Raw genomic sequence first — 17,565 nt, 5'->3', positions numbered from 1 at the left:
GTTGTAGTCAGCATTTCACTGTGAGGTCTACTACACCTGTTGTATTCAGCATTTCACTGTAAGGTCTACTACACCTGTTGTATTCAGCATTTCACTGTGAGGTCTACTACACCTGTTGTATTCAGCATTTCACTGTAAGGTCTACTACACCTGTTGTATTCAGCATTTCACTGTAAGGTCTACTACACCTGTTGTATTCAGCATGTCACTGTAAGGTCTACTACACCTGTTGTATTCAGCATTTCACTGTAAGGTCTACTACACCTGTTGTATTCAGCATTTCACTGTGAGGTCTACTACACCTGTTGTATTCAGCATGTCACTGTAAGGTCTACTACACCTGTTGTATTCAGCATTTCACTGTGAGGTCTACTACACCTGTTGTATTCAGCATTTCACTGTAAGGTCTACTACACCTGTTGTATTCAGCATGTCACTGTGAGGTCTACTACACCTGTTGTATTCAGCATTTCACTGTAAGGTCTACTACACCTGTTGTATTCAGCATGTCACTGTAAGGTCTACTACACCTGTTGTATTCAGCATTTCACTGTCAGGTCTACTACACCTGTTGTATTCAGCATTTCACTGTAAGGTCTACTACACCTGTTGTATTCAGCATTTCACTGTAAGGTCTACTACACCTGTTGTATTCAGCATTTCACTGTAAGGTCTACTACACCTGTTGTATTCAGCATTTCACTGTAAGGTCTACTACACCTGTTGTATTCAGCATTTCACTGTAAGGTCTACTACACCTGTTGTATTCGGCGCATGTGACTAATAAAATTGATTTGACTTTGCAGAGCCATTGAATAAGAGTGGGACAACATTCCACAGGCCACAATCAAAAACCTGATCAACTCTATGTGAAGGAGACGTGTCGCGCTGCATGAGGCAAACGGTGGTCACACCAGATACTGACTGGTTCTGATCCACACCTCTATCTTTAAAAAAAAAAGATTTAAAGTTTATTTGATTTAGATATCTATTCCCAGTCATGTGAAATCCATAGATTAGATATATTTTAACGATCTGATTTCCTTACGTGAGCTGTACCTCAGTAAAATCGTTGAAATTGCTGCATGTTGCTCTCATATTTTTGTTCAGTAAAAAAAAAAAAACTAATCTCACTGGATGAATGAGTGAATGAGCAATAGAAAACAGATATCATATGATAATTGAATTTGAATGATCTGAAATGAGGAGGGTGATTGAATTTAGAACCACAGTGTAACGATGATGAAGAATTGTGGGCGGTCTAATTATTTTGTGACGAACGGCTGGAAATTGCACATAAAAATCTCCCCCTCGGAGGTACTCACAGTTGGCCTGTTACTGTGTTCTACAACGTGCATCAACATGGCTGTTATCGACGCGCACGTGTTGTACAAGACAGTCGGCAGGAGAGATTTCATCATGAATTTGGCATGTGAGCTACGTGAGAACCACTTGAACGCCAGTAATGAAGCTACAGCCGCCAAGGAGGCAGCCGAGGAGGCAGCCGAGGAGCGACAAGGAGGCAGCAGAGGAGCCACAAGGAGGCAGCCTAGGAGCCACAAGGAGGCAGCCGAGGAGCCACAAGGAGGCAGCCGAGGAGGCAGCCGAGGAGGCAGCCGAGGAGGCAGCCGAGGAGCCACAAGGAGGCAGCCTAGGAGGCAGCCGAGGAGCCACAAGGAGGCAGCCTAGGAGGCAGCCGTGGAGGCAGCCTAGGAGGCAGCCGTGCGTCCTGATCACCTTCTTCCCCACTCGGGGAAAAACAGGACAATGTCAAGTGGGCAGGTGCACAGGAAACAAGGCCCCAGACACCTGTCTGCAGTGCAACTGATTTGTTTATGAGGCTTGCTCACACAAAGCCCCGAAGCGGTCTGTGTAAAGACTGAAACTGTGTGCTGACTGTGGACCCCGAGCATAAAGACTGAAACTGTGTGCTGACTGTGGACCCCGAGCATAAAGACTGAAACTGTGTGCTGACTGTGGACCCCGAGCATAAAGACTGAAACTGTGTGCTGACTGTGGACCCCGAGCATAAAGACTGAAACTGTGTGCTGACTGTGGACCCCGAGCATAAAGACTGAAACTGTGTGCTGACTGTGGACCCCGAGCATAAAGAGAAGACTGAAACTGTGCGTTGTCTGTGGTGAAAACGCCTCACCATGACAGGGTTAGGGTAAGTGGTGTTATTGAGATAGAGGGTTAGAGATGGGTTTAGAGGTCAGGGGTTAGGGTTAGAGGTCATAGGTCAGGAACTCACCACTCCAGGGAAGATCTTGCCCAGTCTGTCGACGGCAGCGAGGGCCTTGGACTTGCCTCCTCCCAGACAGTCTTCAAACTCATACAGCGGTTGTCTGACTGGGTTGGAGTAAGAGATCTTAGAGTTGTCCACAAACGTGATGTGTCTCACTCCCCAGCCCTGTAGAGCACAATAACAAGATAACATCACTCCCCAGCCCTGTAGAGCACAATAACAAGATAACATCACTCCCAAGCCCTGTAGAACACAATAACAAGATAACAAGATAACATCACTCCCCATCCCTGTAGAGCACAACAACAAGATAACATCACTCCCCATCCCTGTAGAGCACAATAACAAGAGTCTCTCTCACCATGTTATATAGTCTCTCTCTACATGTTATATAGTCTCTCTCTACATGTTATATATTCTACATGTTATATAGTCTCTCTCTGCATGTTATATAGTCTCTCTCTACATGTTATATAGTCTCTCTCTACATGTTATATAGTCTCTCTCTACATGTTATATAGTCTCTCTCTACATGTTATATAGTCTCTCTCTACATGTTATATAGTCTCTCTCTACATGTTATATAGTCTCTCTCTACATGTTATATAGTCTCTCTCTACATGTTATATATTCTACATGTTATATAGTCTCTCTCTGCATGTTATATAGTCTCTCTCTACATGTTATATAGTCTCTCTCTACATGTTATATAGTCTCTCTCTACATGTTATATATTCTACATGTTATATAGTCTCTCTCTGCATGTTATATAGTCTCTCTCTACATGTTATATAGTCTCTCTCTACATGTTATATAGTCTCTCTCTACATGTTATATAGTATCCATGTTATATAGGCTCTACATGTTATATAGTCTCTCTCGACATGTTATATAGTCTCTCTACATGTTATATAGTCTCTACATGTTATATAGTCTCTCTCACCATGTTATATAGTCTCTCTCTACATGTTATATAGTCTCTCTCTACATGTTATATAGTCTCTCTCTACATGTTATATATTCTACATGTTATATATTCTCTCTCTGCATGTTATATAGTCTCTCTCTACATGTTATATAGTCTCTCTCTACATGTTATATAGTCTCTCTCTACATGTTATATAGTCTCTCTCTACATGTTATATAGTCTCTCTCTACATGTTATATAGTCTCTCTCTACAGGTTATATAGTCTCTACATGTTATATAGTCTACATGTTATATAGTCTCTCTCTACATGTTATATAGTCTCTCTCTACATGTTATATAGTCTACATGTTATATAGTCTCTCTCTACATGTTATATAGAATCTCTCTACATGTTATATAGTCTACCTCTACATGTTATATAGTCTCTCTCTACATGTTATATAGCCTCTCTCTGCATGTTATATAGTCTCTCTCTGCATGTTATATAGTCTCTCTCTACATGTTATATAGTCTCTCTCTACATGTTATATAGTCTCTCTACATGTTATATAGTCTCTCTCTGCATGTTACATATAGTCTCTATATGTTATATAGTCTCTCTCTACATGTTATATAGTCTCTCTCTACATGTTACATAGTCTCTCTCTACATGTTACATAGTCTCTCTCTACATGTTACATAGTCTCTCTCTACATGTTATATAGTCTCTCTCTACATGTTATATAGTCTCTCTCTACATGTTATATAGTCTCTCTCTACATGTTATATAGTCTCTCTCTACATGTTATATAGTCTCTCTCTACATGTTATATAGTCTCTCTCTACATGTTATATAGTCTCTCTCTACATGTTATATAGTCTTTCTCTACATGTTATATAGTCTTTCTCTACATGTTATATAGTCTCTCTCTACATGTTATATAGTCTCTCTCTACATGTTATATAGTCTCTCTCTACATGTTACATGTAGTCTCTCTCTGCATGTTACATGTAGTCACTACATGTTATATAGTCTCTCTCTACATGTTATATAGTCTCTCTCTCTACATGTTATATAGTCTACATGTTATATAGTCTCTCCATGTTGTAGTCTCTCTCTACATGTTATATAGTCTCTACATGTTATATAGTCTCTCTCTACATGTTATATAGTCTACATGTTATATAGTCTCTCTACATGTTATATAGTCTCTCTCTACATGTTATATAGTCTCTCTCTACATGTTATATAGTCTACGTGTTATATAGTCTCTACATGTTATATAGTCTCTCTCTACATGTTATATAGTCTCTCTCTACATGTTATATAGTCTCTCTACATGTTATATAGTCTCTCTCTACATGTTATATAGTCTCTCTCTACATGTTATATAGTCTCTCTCTACATGTTATATAGTCTACATGTTATATAGTCTCTCTCTACATGTTATATAGTCTCTCTCTACATGTTATATAGTCTCTCTCTACATGTTATATCGTCTCTCTCTACATGTTATATCGTCTCTCTCTACATGTTTTATCGTCTCTCTCTACATGTTTTATAGTCTCTCTCTACATGTTATATAGTCTCTCTCTACATGTTATATAGTCTCTCTCTACATGTTATATAGTCTCTCTCTACATGTTATATAGTCTACGTGTTATATAGTCTACGTGTTATATAGTCTCTCTCTACATGTTATATAGTCTACATGTTATATAGTCTCTCTCTGCATGTTATATAGTCTCTCTCTACATGTTATATAGTCTCTCTCTACATGTTATATAGTCTCTGCATGTTATATAGTCTCTCTACATGTTATATAGTCTCTCTCTACATGTTATATAGTCTACATGTTATATAGTCTCTACATGTTATATAGTCTCTCTCTACATGTTATATAGTCTCTGCATGTTATATAGTCTCTCTCTACATGTTATATAGTCTACATGTTATATAGTCTCTACATGTTATATAGTCTCTCTCTACATGGTATATAGTCTCTCTCTACATGTTATATAGTCTCTACATGTTATATAGTCTCTCTACATGTTATATAGTCTCTCTCTACATGTTATATAGTCTCTCTACATGTTATATAGTCTCTCTCTACATGTTATATAGTCTCTCTCTACATGTTACATAGTCTCTCTCTACATGTTATATAGTCTCTCTCTACATGTTATATAGTCTCTCTCCGCATGTTATATAGTCTCTCTCTGCATGTTATATAGTCTCTCTCTACATGTTATATAGTCTCTCTCTACATGTTATATAGTCTCTCTCTACATGTTATATAGTCTCTCTCTACATGTTATATAGTCTTTCTCTACATGTTATATAGTCTTTCTCTACATGTTATATAGTCTTTCTCTACATGTTATATAGTCTCTCTCTACATGTTATATAGTCTACGTGTTATATAGTCTACGTGTTATATAGTCTCTCTCTACATGTTATATAGTCTACATGTTATATAGTCTCTCTCTGCATGTTATATAGTCTCTCTCTACATGTTATATAGTCTCTCTCTACATGTTATATAGTCTCTGCATGTTATATAGTCTCTCTACATGTTATATAGTCTCTCTCTACATGTTATATAGTCTACATGTTATATAGTCTCTACATGTTATATAGTCTCTCTCTACATGTTATATAGTCTCTGCATGTTATATAGTCTCTCTCTACATGTTATATAGTCTACATGTTATATAGTCTCTACATGTTATATAGTCTCTCTCTACATGGTATATAGTCTCTCTCTACATGTTATATAGTCTCTACATGTTATATAGTCTCTCTACATGTTATATAGTCTCTCTCTACATGTTATATAGTCTCTCTACATGTTATATAGTCTCTCTCTACATGTTATATAGTCTCTCTCTACATGTTACATAGTCTCTCTCTACATGTTATATAGTCTCTCTCTACATGTTATATAGTCTCTCTCCGCATGTTATATAGTCTCTCTCTGCATGTTATATAGTCTCTCTCTACATGTTATATAGTCTCTCTCTACATGTTATATAGTCTCTCTACATGTTATATAGTCTCTCTCTGCATGTTACATATAGTCTCTCTCTGCATGTTACATGTAGTCTCTCCATGTTATAGTGTCTCTCTACATGTTATATAGTCTCTACATATTATATAGTCTCTCTCTACATGTTATATAGTCTACGTGTTATATAGTCTCTCTCTACATGTTATATAGTCTCTCTCTACATGTTATATAGTCTACATGTTATATAGTCTCTCTCTACATGTTATATAGTCTACATGTTATATAGTCTCCACATGTTATATAGTCTCTCTCTACATGTTATATAGTCTCTACATGTTATATAGTCTCTCTCTACATGTTTTATAGTCTCTCTCTACATGTTATATAGTCTCTCTCTACATGTTATATAGTCTCTCTCTACATGTTATATAGTCTCTCTCTACATGTTATATAGTCTACGTGTTATATAGTCTACGTGTTATATAGTCTCTCTCTACATGTTATATAGTCTACATGTTATATAGTCTCTCTCTGCATGTTATATAGTCTCTCTCTACATGTTATATAGTCTCTCTCTACATGTTATATAGTCTCTGCATGTTATATAGTCTCTCTCTACATGTTATATAGTCTCTCTCTACATGTTATATAGTCTACATGTTATATAGTCTCTACATGTTATATAGTCTCTCTCTACATGTTATATAGTCTCTGCATGTTATATAGTCTCTCTCTACATGTTATATAGTCTACATGTTATATAGTCTCTACATGTTATATAGTCTCTCTCTACATGGTATATAGTCTCTCTCTACATGTTATATAGTCTCTACATGTTATATAGTCTCTCTACATGTTATATAGTCTCTCTCTACATGTTATATAGTCTCTCTACATGTTATATAGTCTCTCTCTACATGTTATATAGTCTCTCTCTACATGTTACATAGTCTCTCTCTACATGTTATATAGTCTCTCTCTACATGTTATATAGTCTCTCTCCGCATGTTATATAGTCTCTCTCTGCATGTTATATAGTCTACATGTTATATAGTCTCTACATGTTATATAGTCTCTCTCTACATGTTATATAGTCTCTCTCTACATGTTATATAGTCTCTCTCTGCATGTTATATAGTCTCTCTCTGCATGTTATATAGTCTCTCTCTACATGTTATATAGTCTCTACATGTTATATAGTCTCTCTCTACATGTTATATAGTCTCTCTCTACATGTTATATAGTCTCTCTCTACATGTTATATAGTCTCTCTACATGTTATATAGTCTTTCTCTACATGTTATATAGTCTTTCTCTACATGTTATATAGTCTTTCTCTACATGTTATATAGTCTCTCTCTACATGTTATATAGTCTCTCTACATGTTATATAGTCTCTCTCTGCATGTTACATATAGTCTCTCTCTGCATGTTACATGTAGTCTCTCCATGTTAGTGTCTCTCTACATGTTATATAGTCTCTACATATTATATAGTCTCTCTCTACATGTTATATAGTCTACGTGTTATATAGTCTCTCTCTACATGTTATATAGTCTACATGTTATATAGTCTCTCTCTACATGTTATATAGTCTACATGTTATATAGTCTCCACATGTTATATAGTCTCTCTCTACATGTTATATAGTCTCTACATGTTATATAGTCTCTCTCTACATGGTATATAGTCTCTCTCTACATGTTATATAGTCTCTACATGTTATATAGTCTCTCTCTACATGTTATATAGTCTCTCTACATGTTATATAGTCTCTCTCTACATGTTATATAGTCTCTCTCTACATGTTACATAGTCTCTCTCTACATGTTATATAGTCTCTCTCTACATGTTATATAGTCTCTCTCCGCATGTTATATAGTCTCTCTCTGCATGTTATATAGTCTACATGTTATATAGTCTCTACATGTTATATAGTCTCTCTCTACATGTTATATAGTCTCTCTCTGCATGTTATATAGTCTCTCTCTGCATGTTATATAGTCTCTCTCCGCATGTTATATAGTCTCTCTCTGCATGTTATATAGTCTACATGTTATATAGTCTCTACATGTTATATAGTCTCTCTCTACATGTTATATAGTCTCTCTCTACATGTTATATAGTCTCTCTCTACATGTTATATAGTCTCTCTCTACATGTTATATAGTCTTTCTCTACATGTTATATAGTCTTTCTCTACATGTTATATAGTCTCTCTACATGTTATATAGTCTCTCTCTGCATGTTACATATAGTCTCTCTCTGCATGTTACATGTAGTCTCTCCATGTTATAGTGTCTCTCTACATGTTATATAGTCTCTACATATTATATAGTCTCTCTCTACATGTTATATAGTCTACGTGTTATATAGTCTCTCTCTACATGTTATATAGTCTCTCTCTACATGTTATATAGTCTACATGTTATATAGTCTCTCTCTACATGTTATATAGTCTCTCTCTACATGTTATATAGTCTACGTGTTATATAGTCTCTCTCTACATGTTATATAGTCTCTCTCTACATGTTATATAGTCTACATGTTATATAGTCTCTCTCTACATGTTATATAGTCTCTACATGTTATATAGTCTCTCTCTACATGTTATATAGTCTACGTGTTATATAGTCTCTACATGTTATATAGTCTCTCTCTACATGTTATATAGTCTCTGCATGTTATATAGTCTCTCTCTACATGTTATATAGTCTACATGTTATATAGTCTCTCTCTACATGTTATATAGTCTACGTGTTATATAGTCTCTACATGTTATATAGTCTCTCTCTACATGTTATATAGTCTCTGCATGTTATATAGTCTCTCTCTGCATGTTACATATAGTCTCTCTGCATGTTATATAGTCTCTCTCTACATGTTATATAGTCTCTCTCTACATGGTATATAGTCTCTCTCTACATGTTATATAGTCTCTACATGTTATATAGTCTCTCTACATGTTATATAGTCTCTCTCTACATGTTATATAGTCTCTCTACATGTTATATAGTCTCTCTCTACATGTTATATAGTCTCTCTCTACATGTTATATAGTCTCTCTCCGCATGTTATATAGTCTCTCTCTGCATGTTATATAGTCTACATGTTATATAGTCTCTACATGTTATATAGTCTCTCTCTACATGTTATATAGTCTCTCTCTGCATGTTATATAGTCTCTCTCTGCATGTTATATAGTCTCTCTCTGCATGTTATATAGTCTCTCTCTGCATGTTATATAGTCTATCTCTGCATGTTATATAGTCTCTCTCTGCATGTTATATAGTCTCTCTCTGCATGTTATATAGTCTCTCTCTGCATGTTATATAGTCTCTCTCCGCATGTTATATAGTCTCTCTCCGCATGTTATATAGTCTCTCTCCGCAAGTTATATAGTCTCTCTCTGCATGTTATATAGTCTCTCTCTGCATGTTATATAGTCTCTCTCTGCATGTTATATAGTCTCTCTCTGCATGTTATATAGTCTCTCTCTACATGTTATATAGTCTCTCTCTACATGTTATATAGTCTCTCTCTACATGTTATATAGTCTACGTGTTATATAGTCTCTCTCTACATGTTATATAGTCTACATGTTATATAGTCTCTCTCTACATGTTATATAGTCTACATGTTATATAGTCTCTCTACATGTTATATAGTCTCTGCATGTTATATAGTCTCTCTCTACATGTTATATAGTCTCTCTCTACATGTTATATAGTCTCTCTCTACATGTTATATAGTCTACATGTTATATAGTCTCTACATGTTATATAGTCTCTGCATGTTATATAGTCTCTCTCTACATGTTATATAGTCTACATGTTATATAGTCTCTACATGTTATATAGTCTCTCTCTACATGTTATATAGTCGCTCTCTACATGTTATATAGTCGCTCTCTACATGTTATATAGTCTCTCTCTACATGTTATATAGTCTCTCTCTGCATGTTACATATAGTCTCTATGTTATATAGTCTCTCTCTACATGTTATATAGTCTCTCTCTACATGTTATATAGTCTCTCTCTGCATGTTACATATAGTCTCTATGTTATATAGTCTCTCTCTACATGTTATATAGTCTCTCTCTACATGTTATATAGTCTTTCTCTACGTGTTATATAGTCTCTCTCTACATGTTATATAGTCTCCCTCTACATGTTATATAGTCTACATGTTATATAGTCTCTCTCTACATGTTATATAGTCTCTCTCTACATGTTATATAGTCTACGTGTTATATAGTCTCTCTCTACATGTTATATAGTCTACATGTTATATAGTCTCTCTCTACATGTTATATAGTCTACGTGTTATATAGTCTCTACATGTTATATAGTCTCTCTCTACATGTTATATAGTCTCTGCATGTTATATAGTCTCTCTCTGCATGTTACATATAGTCTCTCTCTGCATGTTATATAGTCTCTACATGTTATATAGTCTCTCTCTACATGTTATATAGTCTCTCTACATGGTATAGTCTCTCTCTACATGTTATATAGTCTCTCTCTACATGTTATATAGTCTCTACATGTTATATAGTCTCTCTACATGTTATATAGTCTCTCTCTACATGTTATATAGTCTCTCTCTACATGTTATATAGTCTCTCTCTACATGTTACATAGTCTCTCTCTACATGTTATATAGTCTCTCTCTACATGTTATATAGTCTGCATGTTATATAGTCTCTCTACATGTTATATAGTCTACATGTTATATAGTCTCTCTCTACATGTTATATAGTCTACATGTTATATAGTCTCTCTCTACATGTTATATAGTCTCTCTCTACATGTTATATAGTCTACATGTTATATAGTCTCTCTCTACATGTTATATAGTCTACGTGTTATATAGTCTCTACATGTTATATAGTCTCTCTCTACATGTTATATAGTCTCTGCATGTTATATAGTCTCTCTCTGCATGTTACATATAGTCTCTCTCTGCATGTTATATAGTCTCTACATGTTATATAGTCTCTCTCTACATGTTATATAGTCTCTCTACATGGTATAGTCTCTCTCTACATGTTATATAGTCTCTCTCTACATGTTATATAGTCTCTACATGTTATATAGTCTCTCTACATGTTATATAGTCTCTCTCTACATGTTATATAGTCTCTCTCTACATGTTATATAGTCTCTCTCTACATGTTACATAGTCTCTCTCTACATGTTATATAGTCTCTCTCTACATGTTATATAGTCTGCATGTTATATAGTCTCTCTACATGTTATATAGTCTACATGTTATATAGTCTCTCTCTACATGTTATATAGTCTACATGTTATATAGTCTCTCTCTACATGTTATATAGTCTCTCTCTACATGTTATATAGTCTCTCTCTACATGTTATATAGTCTCCATGTTATATAGTCTCCATGTTATATAGTCTCTCTCTACATGTTATATAGTCTCTCTCTACATGTTATATAGTCTCTCTCTACATGTTATATAGTCTCTCTCTACATGTTATATAGTCTCTCTCTACATGTTATATAGTCTACATGTTATATAGTCTCTCTCTACATGTTATATAGTCTACATGTTATATAGTCTCTCTCTACATGTTATATAGTCTCTACATGTTATATAGTCTCTCTACATGTTATATAGTCTCTCTCTACATGTTATATAGTCTCTCTCTACATGTTATATAGTCTCTCTCTACATGTTACATAGTCTCTCTCTACATGTTACATAGTCTCTCTCTACATGTTATATAGTCTCTCTCTACATGTTATATAGTCTGCATGTTATATAGTCTCTCTACATGTTATATAGTCTCTACATGTTATATAGTCTACATGTTATATAGTCTCTCTCTACATGTTATATAGTCTACATGTTATATAGTCTCTCTCTACATGTTATATAGTCTCTCTCTACATGTTATATAGTCTCCATGTTATATAGTCTCCATGTTATATAGTCTCTCTCTACATGTTATATAGTCTCTCTCTACATGTTATATAGTCTCTACATGTTATATAGTCTACATGTTATATAGTCTCTCTCTACATGTTATATAGTCTACATGTTATATAGTCTCTCTCTACATGTTATATAGTCTCTCTCTACATGTTATATAGTCTCCATGTTATATAGTCTCCATGTTATATAGTCGCTCTCTACATGTTATATAGTCTCTCTCTACATGTTATATAGTCTCTCTCTACATGTTATATAGTCTCTCTCTACATGTTATATAGTCTCTCTCTACATGTTATATAGTCTCTCTCTACATGTTATATAGTCTCTCTCTACATGTTATATAGTCTCTCTCTACATGTTATATAGTCTCTCTCTACATGTTATATAGTCTCTCTCTGCATGTTATATAGTCTCTCTCTCCATGTTATATAGTCTCCATGTTATATAGTCTCCATGTTATATAGTCTCTCTCTACATGTTATATAGTCTCCATGTTATATAGTCTCCATGTTATATAGTCTCTATCTACATGTACAGCTAGATAAGTGTCTGCTATTTGACTCAAATGTAAATATTAAATGTATATGTTCTCCATGTTCCCATGACCTTATGTAAAAACCTACCCAGGAGCTCAGCATTAGAGTCACTTCAAGCATGTCCAAGTGCATTGACATGATGTGTTTGACCTGGTCAGAAGGTATACAGGATATATTATTGCCAGTCTGTGTTTCCATGATGTAATCTAAACATCGCAGGCTACGTTGCAGCCCAGGGTACCAAGCCTCCAGCAGCAGACACTTAGTAGAACCCCCCCCGATCTCTATTTCATCATCTAGAAATCTAATTGAATCATCTCAACATCGCAGGTCCTCACCATTAGAGTCCTGGCTACGTTGCAGCCCAGTGTACCAGCTCCCAGCAGCAGACACTTAGTTGAAGTCACTTTGTCCAGATTCAGAGAAGGTACCAGCCTCCAGCGCATCAACTTCAGGTTGAGATCCACCGAGGACTCTGCGAGTCTGGTGTGTTATAGATACAGAACGTTAGATAGACACTAGATGCATATAGAGATAGTCTCATGATGTAACCCCCTTCTGATTGGTTGATTTATTGTACCTCTTTGGGTCCATACATTCACTGAGGTTGACCATCCGGGGTCCCATGGCTCCTTTAGGGTTCTTCTCCCATCCTACATTCTTTGGACACGCTGAAGGAACAGAACGCAAAGACTGTTGATAATGACAGATTATTGATTAGAGTTTACTATTGATTATTGGAGACTGTTGATAATGACAGAGTATTGATATAATTGTCCCTGGCCCACTGGCAAAATGTCCCCACTTGTCCAACTTTTCCTTGTTTTACTCTCCCTGTGAGTACTTCTGGTAATCACAAGGATTGTTAAACAAACAAACACACACTTCTAACCTGAAGCAGATTCTGGAGAAAAGAGGATAATAAACAAATGACTCTCCACAGAGGTGGGGCTGAGTCAGAGAGAGGACTCTCCACAGAGGTGGGGCTGAGTCAGAGAGAGGACTCTCCACAGAGGTGGGGCTGAGTCAGAGAGAGGACTCTCCACAGAGGTGGAGCCGAGTCAGAGAGAGGACTCTCCACAGAGGTGGGGCTGAGTCAGAGAGCGGACTCTCCACAGAGATGGGGCTGAGTCAGAGAGAGGACTCTCCACAGAGATGGGGCTGAGTCAGAGAGAGGACTCTCCTCAGAGATGGGGCTGAGTCAGAGAGAGGACTCTCCACAGAGATGGGGCTGAGTCAGAGAGATTCTCCAAGCTCCGTCAAGTTGGTTGTTGATCATTGCTAGACAGCCATTTAAGGTCTTTCCATAGATTTTCAAGTCAAGGCCACTCGGGAACATTCAATGTCGTCGTGGTAAGTAACTCCACCGTTTGGCCTTGTGTTTAAGGTTATTGTCCTGCTGAAAGGTGAATGAATCTCCCCAGTGTCCGGTGGAAAGCAGACTGAACCAGGTTTTCCTCTAGGACTTGGCTCTATTACATTTCTTCCTTCTTTTTTTTTTTTACTCCCTCGTCCTCTCCGATGACAAGCATACCCATAACATGATGCAGCCACCACTAAGCTTGAAAATATGGAGAGTGGTGCTCAATAATTTACCCTAAACATAACACTTTGTATTCAGGACATAAAGTTAATTTCTTTGTCAATTTTTTTTGCAGGATTACTTTAGTGTCTTATTGCAAACAGGATGCATGTTTTGGAATATGTTGTATTCTGTACAGACTTCCTTCTTTTCACTCTGTCATTTAGGTTAGTATTGTGGAGTAACTTCAATGTTGTTGGTCCATCCTCAGTTTTCTCCTATCACAGCCATTAAACTCTGTAACTGTTTTAAAGTCACCATTGGTCTCATGGTGAAATCCCTGAGCGGTTTCCTTCCTCTCCGGCAACTGAGTTAGGAAGGACACCTGTATTTTTGTAGTGACTGGGTGTATTGATACACCATCCAAAGTGTCATTAATAATGCTCAAAGGGATATTCAATGTCTACTTTTTTGGGGGGACCAATTTACCAATAGGTGCCCTTCTTTGCAAGGCATTGGAAAACCTCCCTGGTCTTTGTGGTTGAATCTGTGTTTGAAATTCACTGCTCGACTGAAGGACATTGCATATAATTGTACAGTCGTGGCCAAAAGTTTTGAGAATGACACAAATATTAATTTCAACAAAGTTTGCTGCTTCAGTGTCTTTAGATATTGGTGTCAGATGTTACTATGGAATACTGAAGTATAATTACAAGCATTTCATAAGTGTCAAAGGCTTTTATTGACAATTACATGAAGTTGATGCATAGAGTCAATATTTGCAGTGTTTACCCTTCTTTTTCAAGACCTTTTCAATCCACCCTGGCATGCTGTCAATTAACTTCTGGGCCACATCCTGACTGATGGCAGCCCATTCTTGCATAATCAATGCTTGGAGTTTGTCAGAATTTGTGAGTTTTTGTTTGTCCACCCGCCTCTTGAGGATTGACCACAAGTTCTCAATGGGATTAATGTCTGGGGAGTTTCCTGGCCATGGACCCAAAATATCGATGTTTTGTTCCCCGAGCCACTTAGTTATCACTTTTGCCTTATGGCAAGGTGCTCCATCATGCTGGAAAAGGCATTGTTCATCACCAAACTGTTCCTGGATGGTTGGGAGAAGTTGCTCTCGGAGAATGTGTTGGTACCATTCTCTATTCATGGCTGTGTTCTTAGGCAACATTGTGAGTGACTGTGAAAATTAATATTTGTCTCATTGTCAAAACTTTTGGCCACGACTGTATGTGTGGGGTACAGAGATGAGGTAGTCATTCAAAAATCATGTTAAACACTATTATTGCACACTGAGTCCATACAACTTAATGTGTGACTTGTTAAGCACATGTTTACTCCTGAACTTATTCAGGCTTACCATAACAAAGGAGGTTGACTACTTATTGACTCAAGACATTTCAGCTTTTCATTTTAATTCATTTGTAAACATTTCTAAAAACATAAATCCACTTTGACATTATGGGGTATTGTGTGAAGATCAGTGACACAAAATCTAAATGTAATCCATTTTAAATTCAGGCTAGTAAAACACAACAAAATGTGGAAAAAGTCAAGGGGTGTCAATCTCTGAAGGTTCTGTAGAGTTCTACTTTTGAAGAGGGCCCATAGAGCCTTGGTCAACAATGGTGCACTATATCAAGATGGGAATAGGGCACCGTTTGGGATCTTGAGCCGATCAAACCCCACCAAGGGAGAGGTGGTGGTCTCCGCATTAACATTTAAATCCCTCTCCCCAGTCTTCCTCTCCCCATCCCTCGTTCCCATCTCCCCTTCCCTCATCTCCCCATCCCTCGCTCTCTCCTGTCCTCCAGATAAAAAGGCCAAGCTTTGTATATTTTCTCAGCCCCGTGGCTCCGCAGAGCGGGAACGGTGCGATGTGTGTGTGTGTTTACCTGCATTGACAGACTGCTCAGGGATCGGTAGTTTGACCTGGAACACGATGCTGTGCTGAATGTTCCTACTGCCCTGAAGAGTCCGGTCTCTGAAACACATCACCTCCACCACATCTAGTTGGGAGCCCCTGGTACGTACACACACACGCGTACACACACACACACACACACACACACGCGCACACACACACACACACACACAGAATGTCATACATATTTTTATAATACTACATGTATAACGTACGACGTATTCAAGAACATTGCCAACACCACTTTGATACGCACACACACACCTACACACACACACACACACACACACACACACACACCTACACACACACCTACCTACACACACCTACACACACACACACACACACACACACACACACACACACACACAGAGAGAGAGAGAGAAATGCTAACACGTAGATATCTCCATATCATAGTGTTTAGCTTGACATGCTGTGCAGGTCAAACCGCCATAACTTCGCAACACAGACAAGCGTTTATCTAGCTAATATTAACAATTTACAATAATTATTATTACTAACAGCTTAGTCATGCACAGGAAAGGAAGAGAGAGGTGTACTGGAATATAGAGACGGATTGGTGCTCATCCCTTCCTGGTACAGGATCACTCACTGTGCTTGTCAGTATCACTTTACTTAAGCTAGTGTGGGGATTTACCATTCGCAGGTTATGAGAAACAGCAGATTCCAATTTCAAGACTTAATATAATATTAGCCTCATATAACTGACTATAATAACCTGTTATGACTACTGGAATATACAGGGGGGAGGGATGTGTTCTATAATAACCTGGTATAACTATATATACAGGGGAGGGATGTGTTCTATAATAACCTGTTATAACTATATATACAGGGGAGGAATGTGTTCTATAATAACCTGGTATGACTATATATACAGGGGAGGAATGTGTTCTTTAATAACCTGTTATAACTATATATACAGGGGAGGGATGTGTTCTATAATAACCTGGTATGACTAGTGGAATATACAGGGGGGAGGGATGTGTTCTATAATAACCTGGTATGACTAGTGGAATATACAGGGGGGAGGGATGTGTTCTATAATAACCTGGTATAACTATATATACAGGGGAGGGATGTGTTCTATAATAACCTGTTATGACTAGTGGAATATACAGGGGAGGGATGTGTTCTATAATAACCTGTTATAACTAGTGGAATATACAGGGGAGGGATGTGTTCTATAATAACCTGTTATGACTAGTGGAATATACAGGGGGAGGGATGTGTTCTATAATAACCTGGTATGACTAGTGGAATATACAGGGGGGAGGGATGTGTTCTATAATAACCTGTTATAACTATATATACAGGGGAGGGATGTGTTCTATAATAACCTGTTAGTCAGTTATAACTAGTGGAATATACAGGGGAGGGATGTGTTCTATAATAACCTGGTATGACTAGTGGATTATACAGG

General features: G+C 36.9%; 1 protein-coding gene across 1 annotated transcript in view; it reads right to left on the bottom strand.

Annotated features, from left to right (window-relative positions):
• atg7 (ATG7 autophagy related 7 homolog (S. cerevisiae)) overlaps nucleotides 1–17,565 on the bottom strand; it is a 103,032-nt gene that overhangs the window by 75,046 nt on the left and 10,421 nt on the right. The window contains 4 exon segments of the mRNA XM_031825792.1: nucleotides 2,255–2,413; nucleotides 13,002–13,146; nucleotides 13,244–13,334; nucleotides 16,093–16,220. Of these exon segments, the coding sequence (XP_031681652.1) occupies nucleotides 2,255–2,413; nucleotides 13,002–13,146; nucleotides 13,244–13,334; nucleotides 16,093–16,220 (523 nt within the window).

This window comes from Oncorhynchus kisutch, linkage group LG5, assembly GCF_002021735.2.
Source record: "Oncorhynchus kisutch isolate 150728-3 linkage group LG5, Okis_V2, whole genome shotgun sequence".
Classification (NCBI taxonomy): Eukaryota; Metazoa; Chordata; class Actinopteri; order Salmoniformes; family Salmonidae; genus Oncorhynchus; species Oncorhynchus kisutch.
Note: the sequence above shows the minus strand (reverse complement) of the source record. Positions and strands in the feature narration are given on the sequence as shown.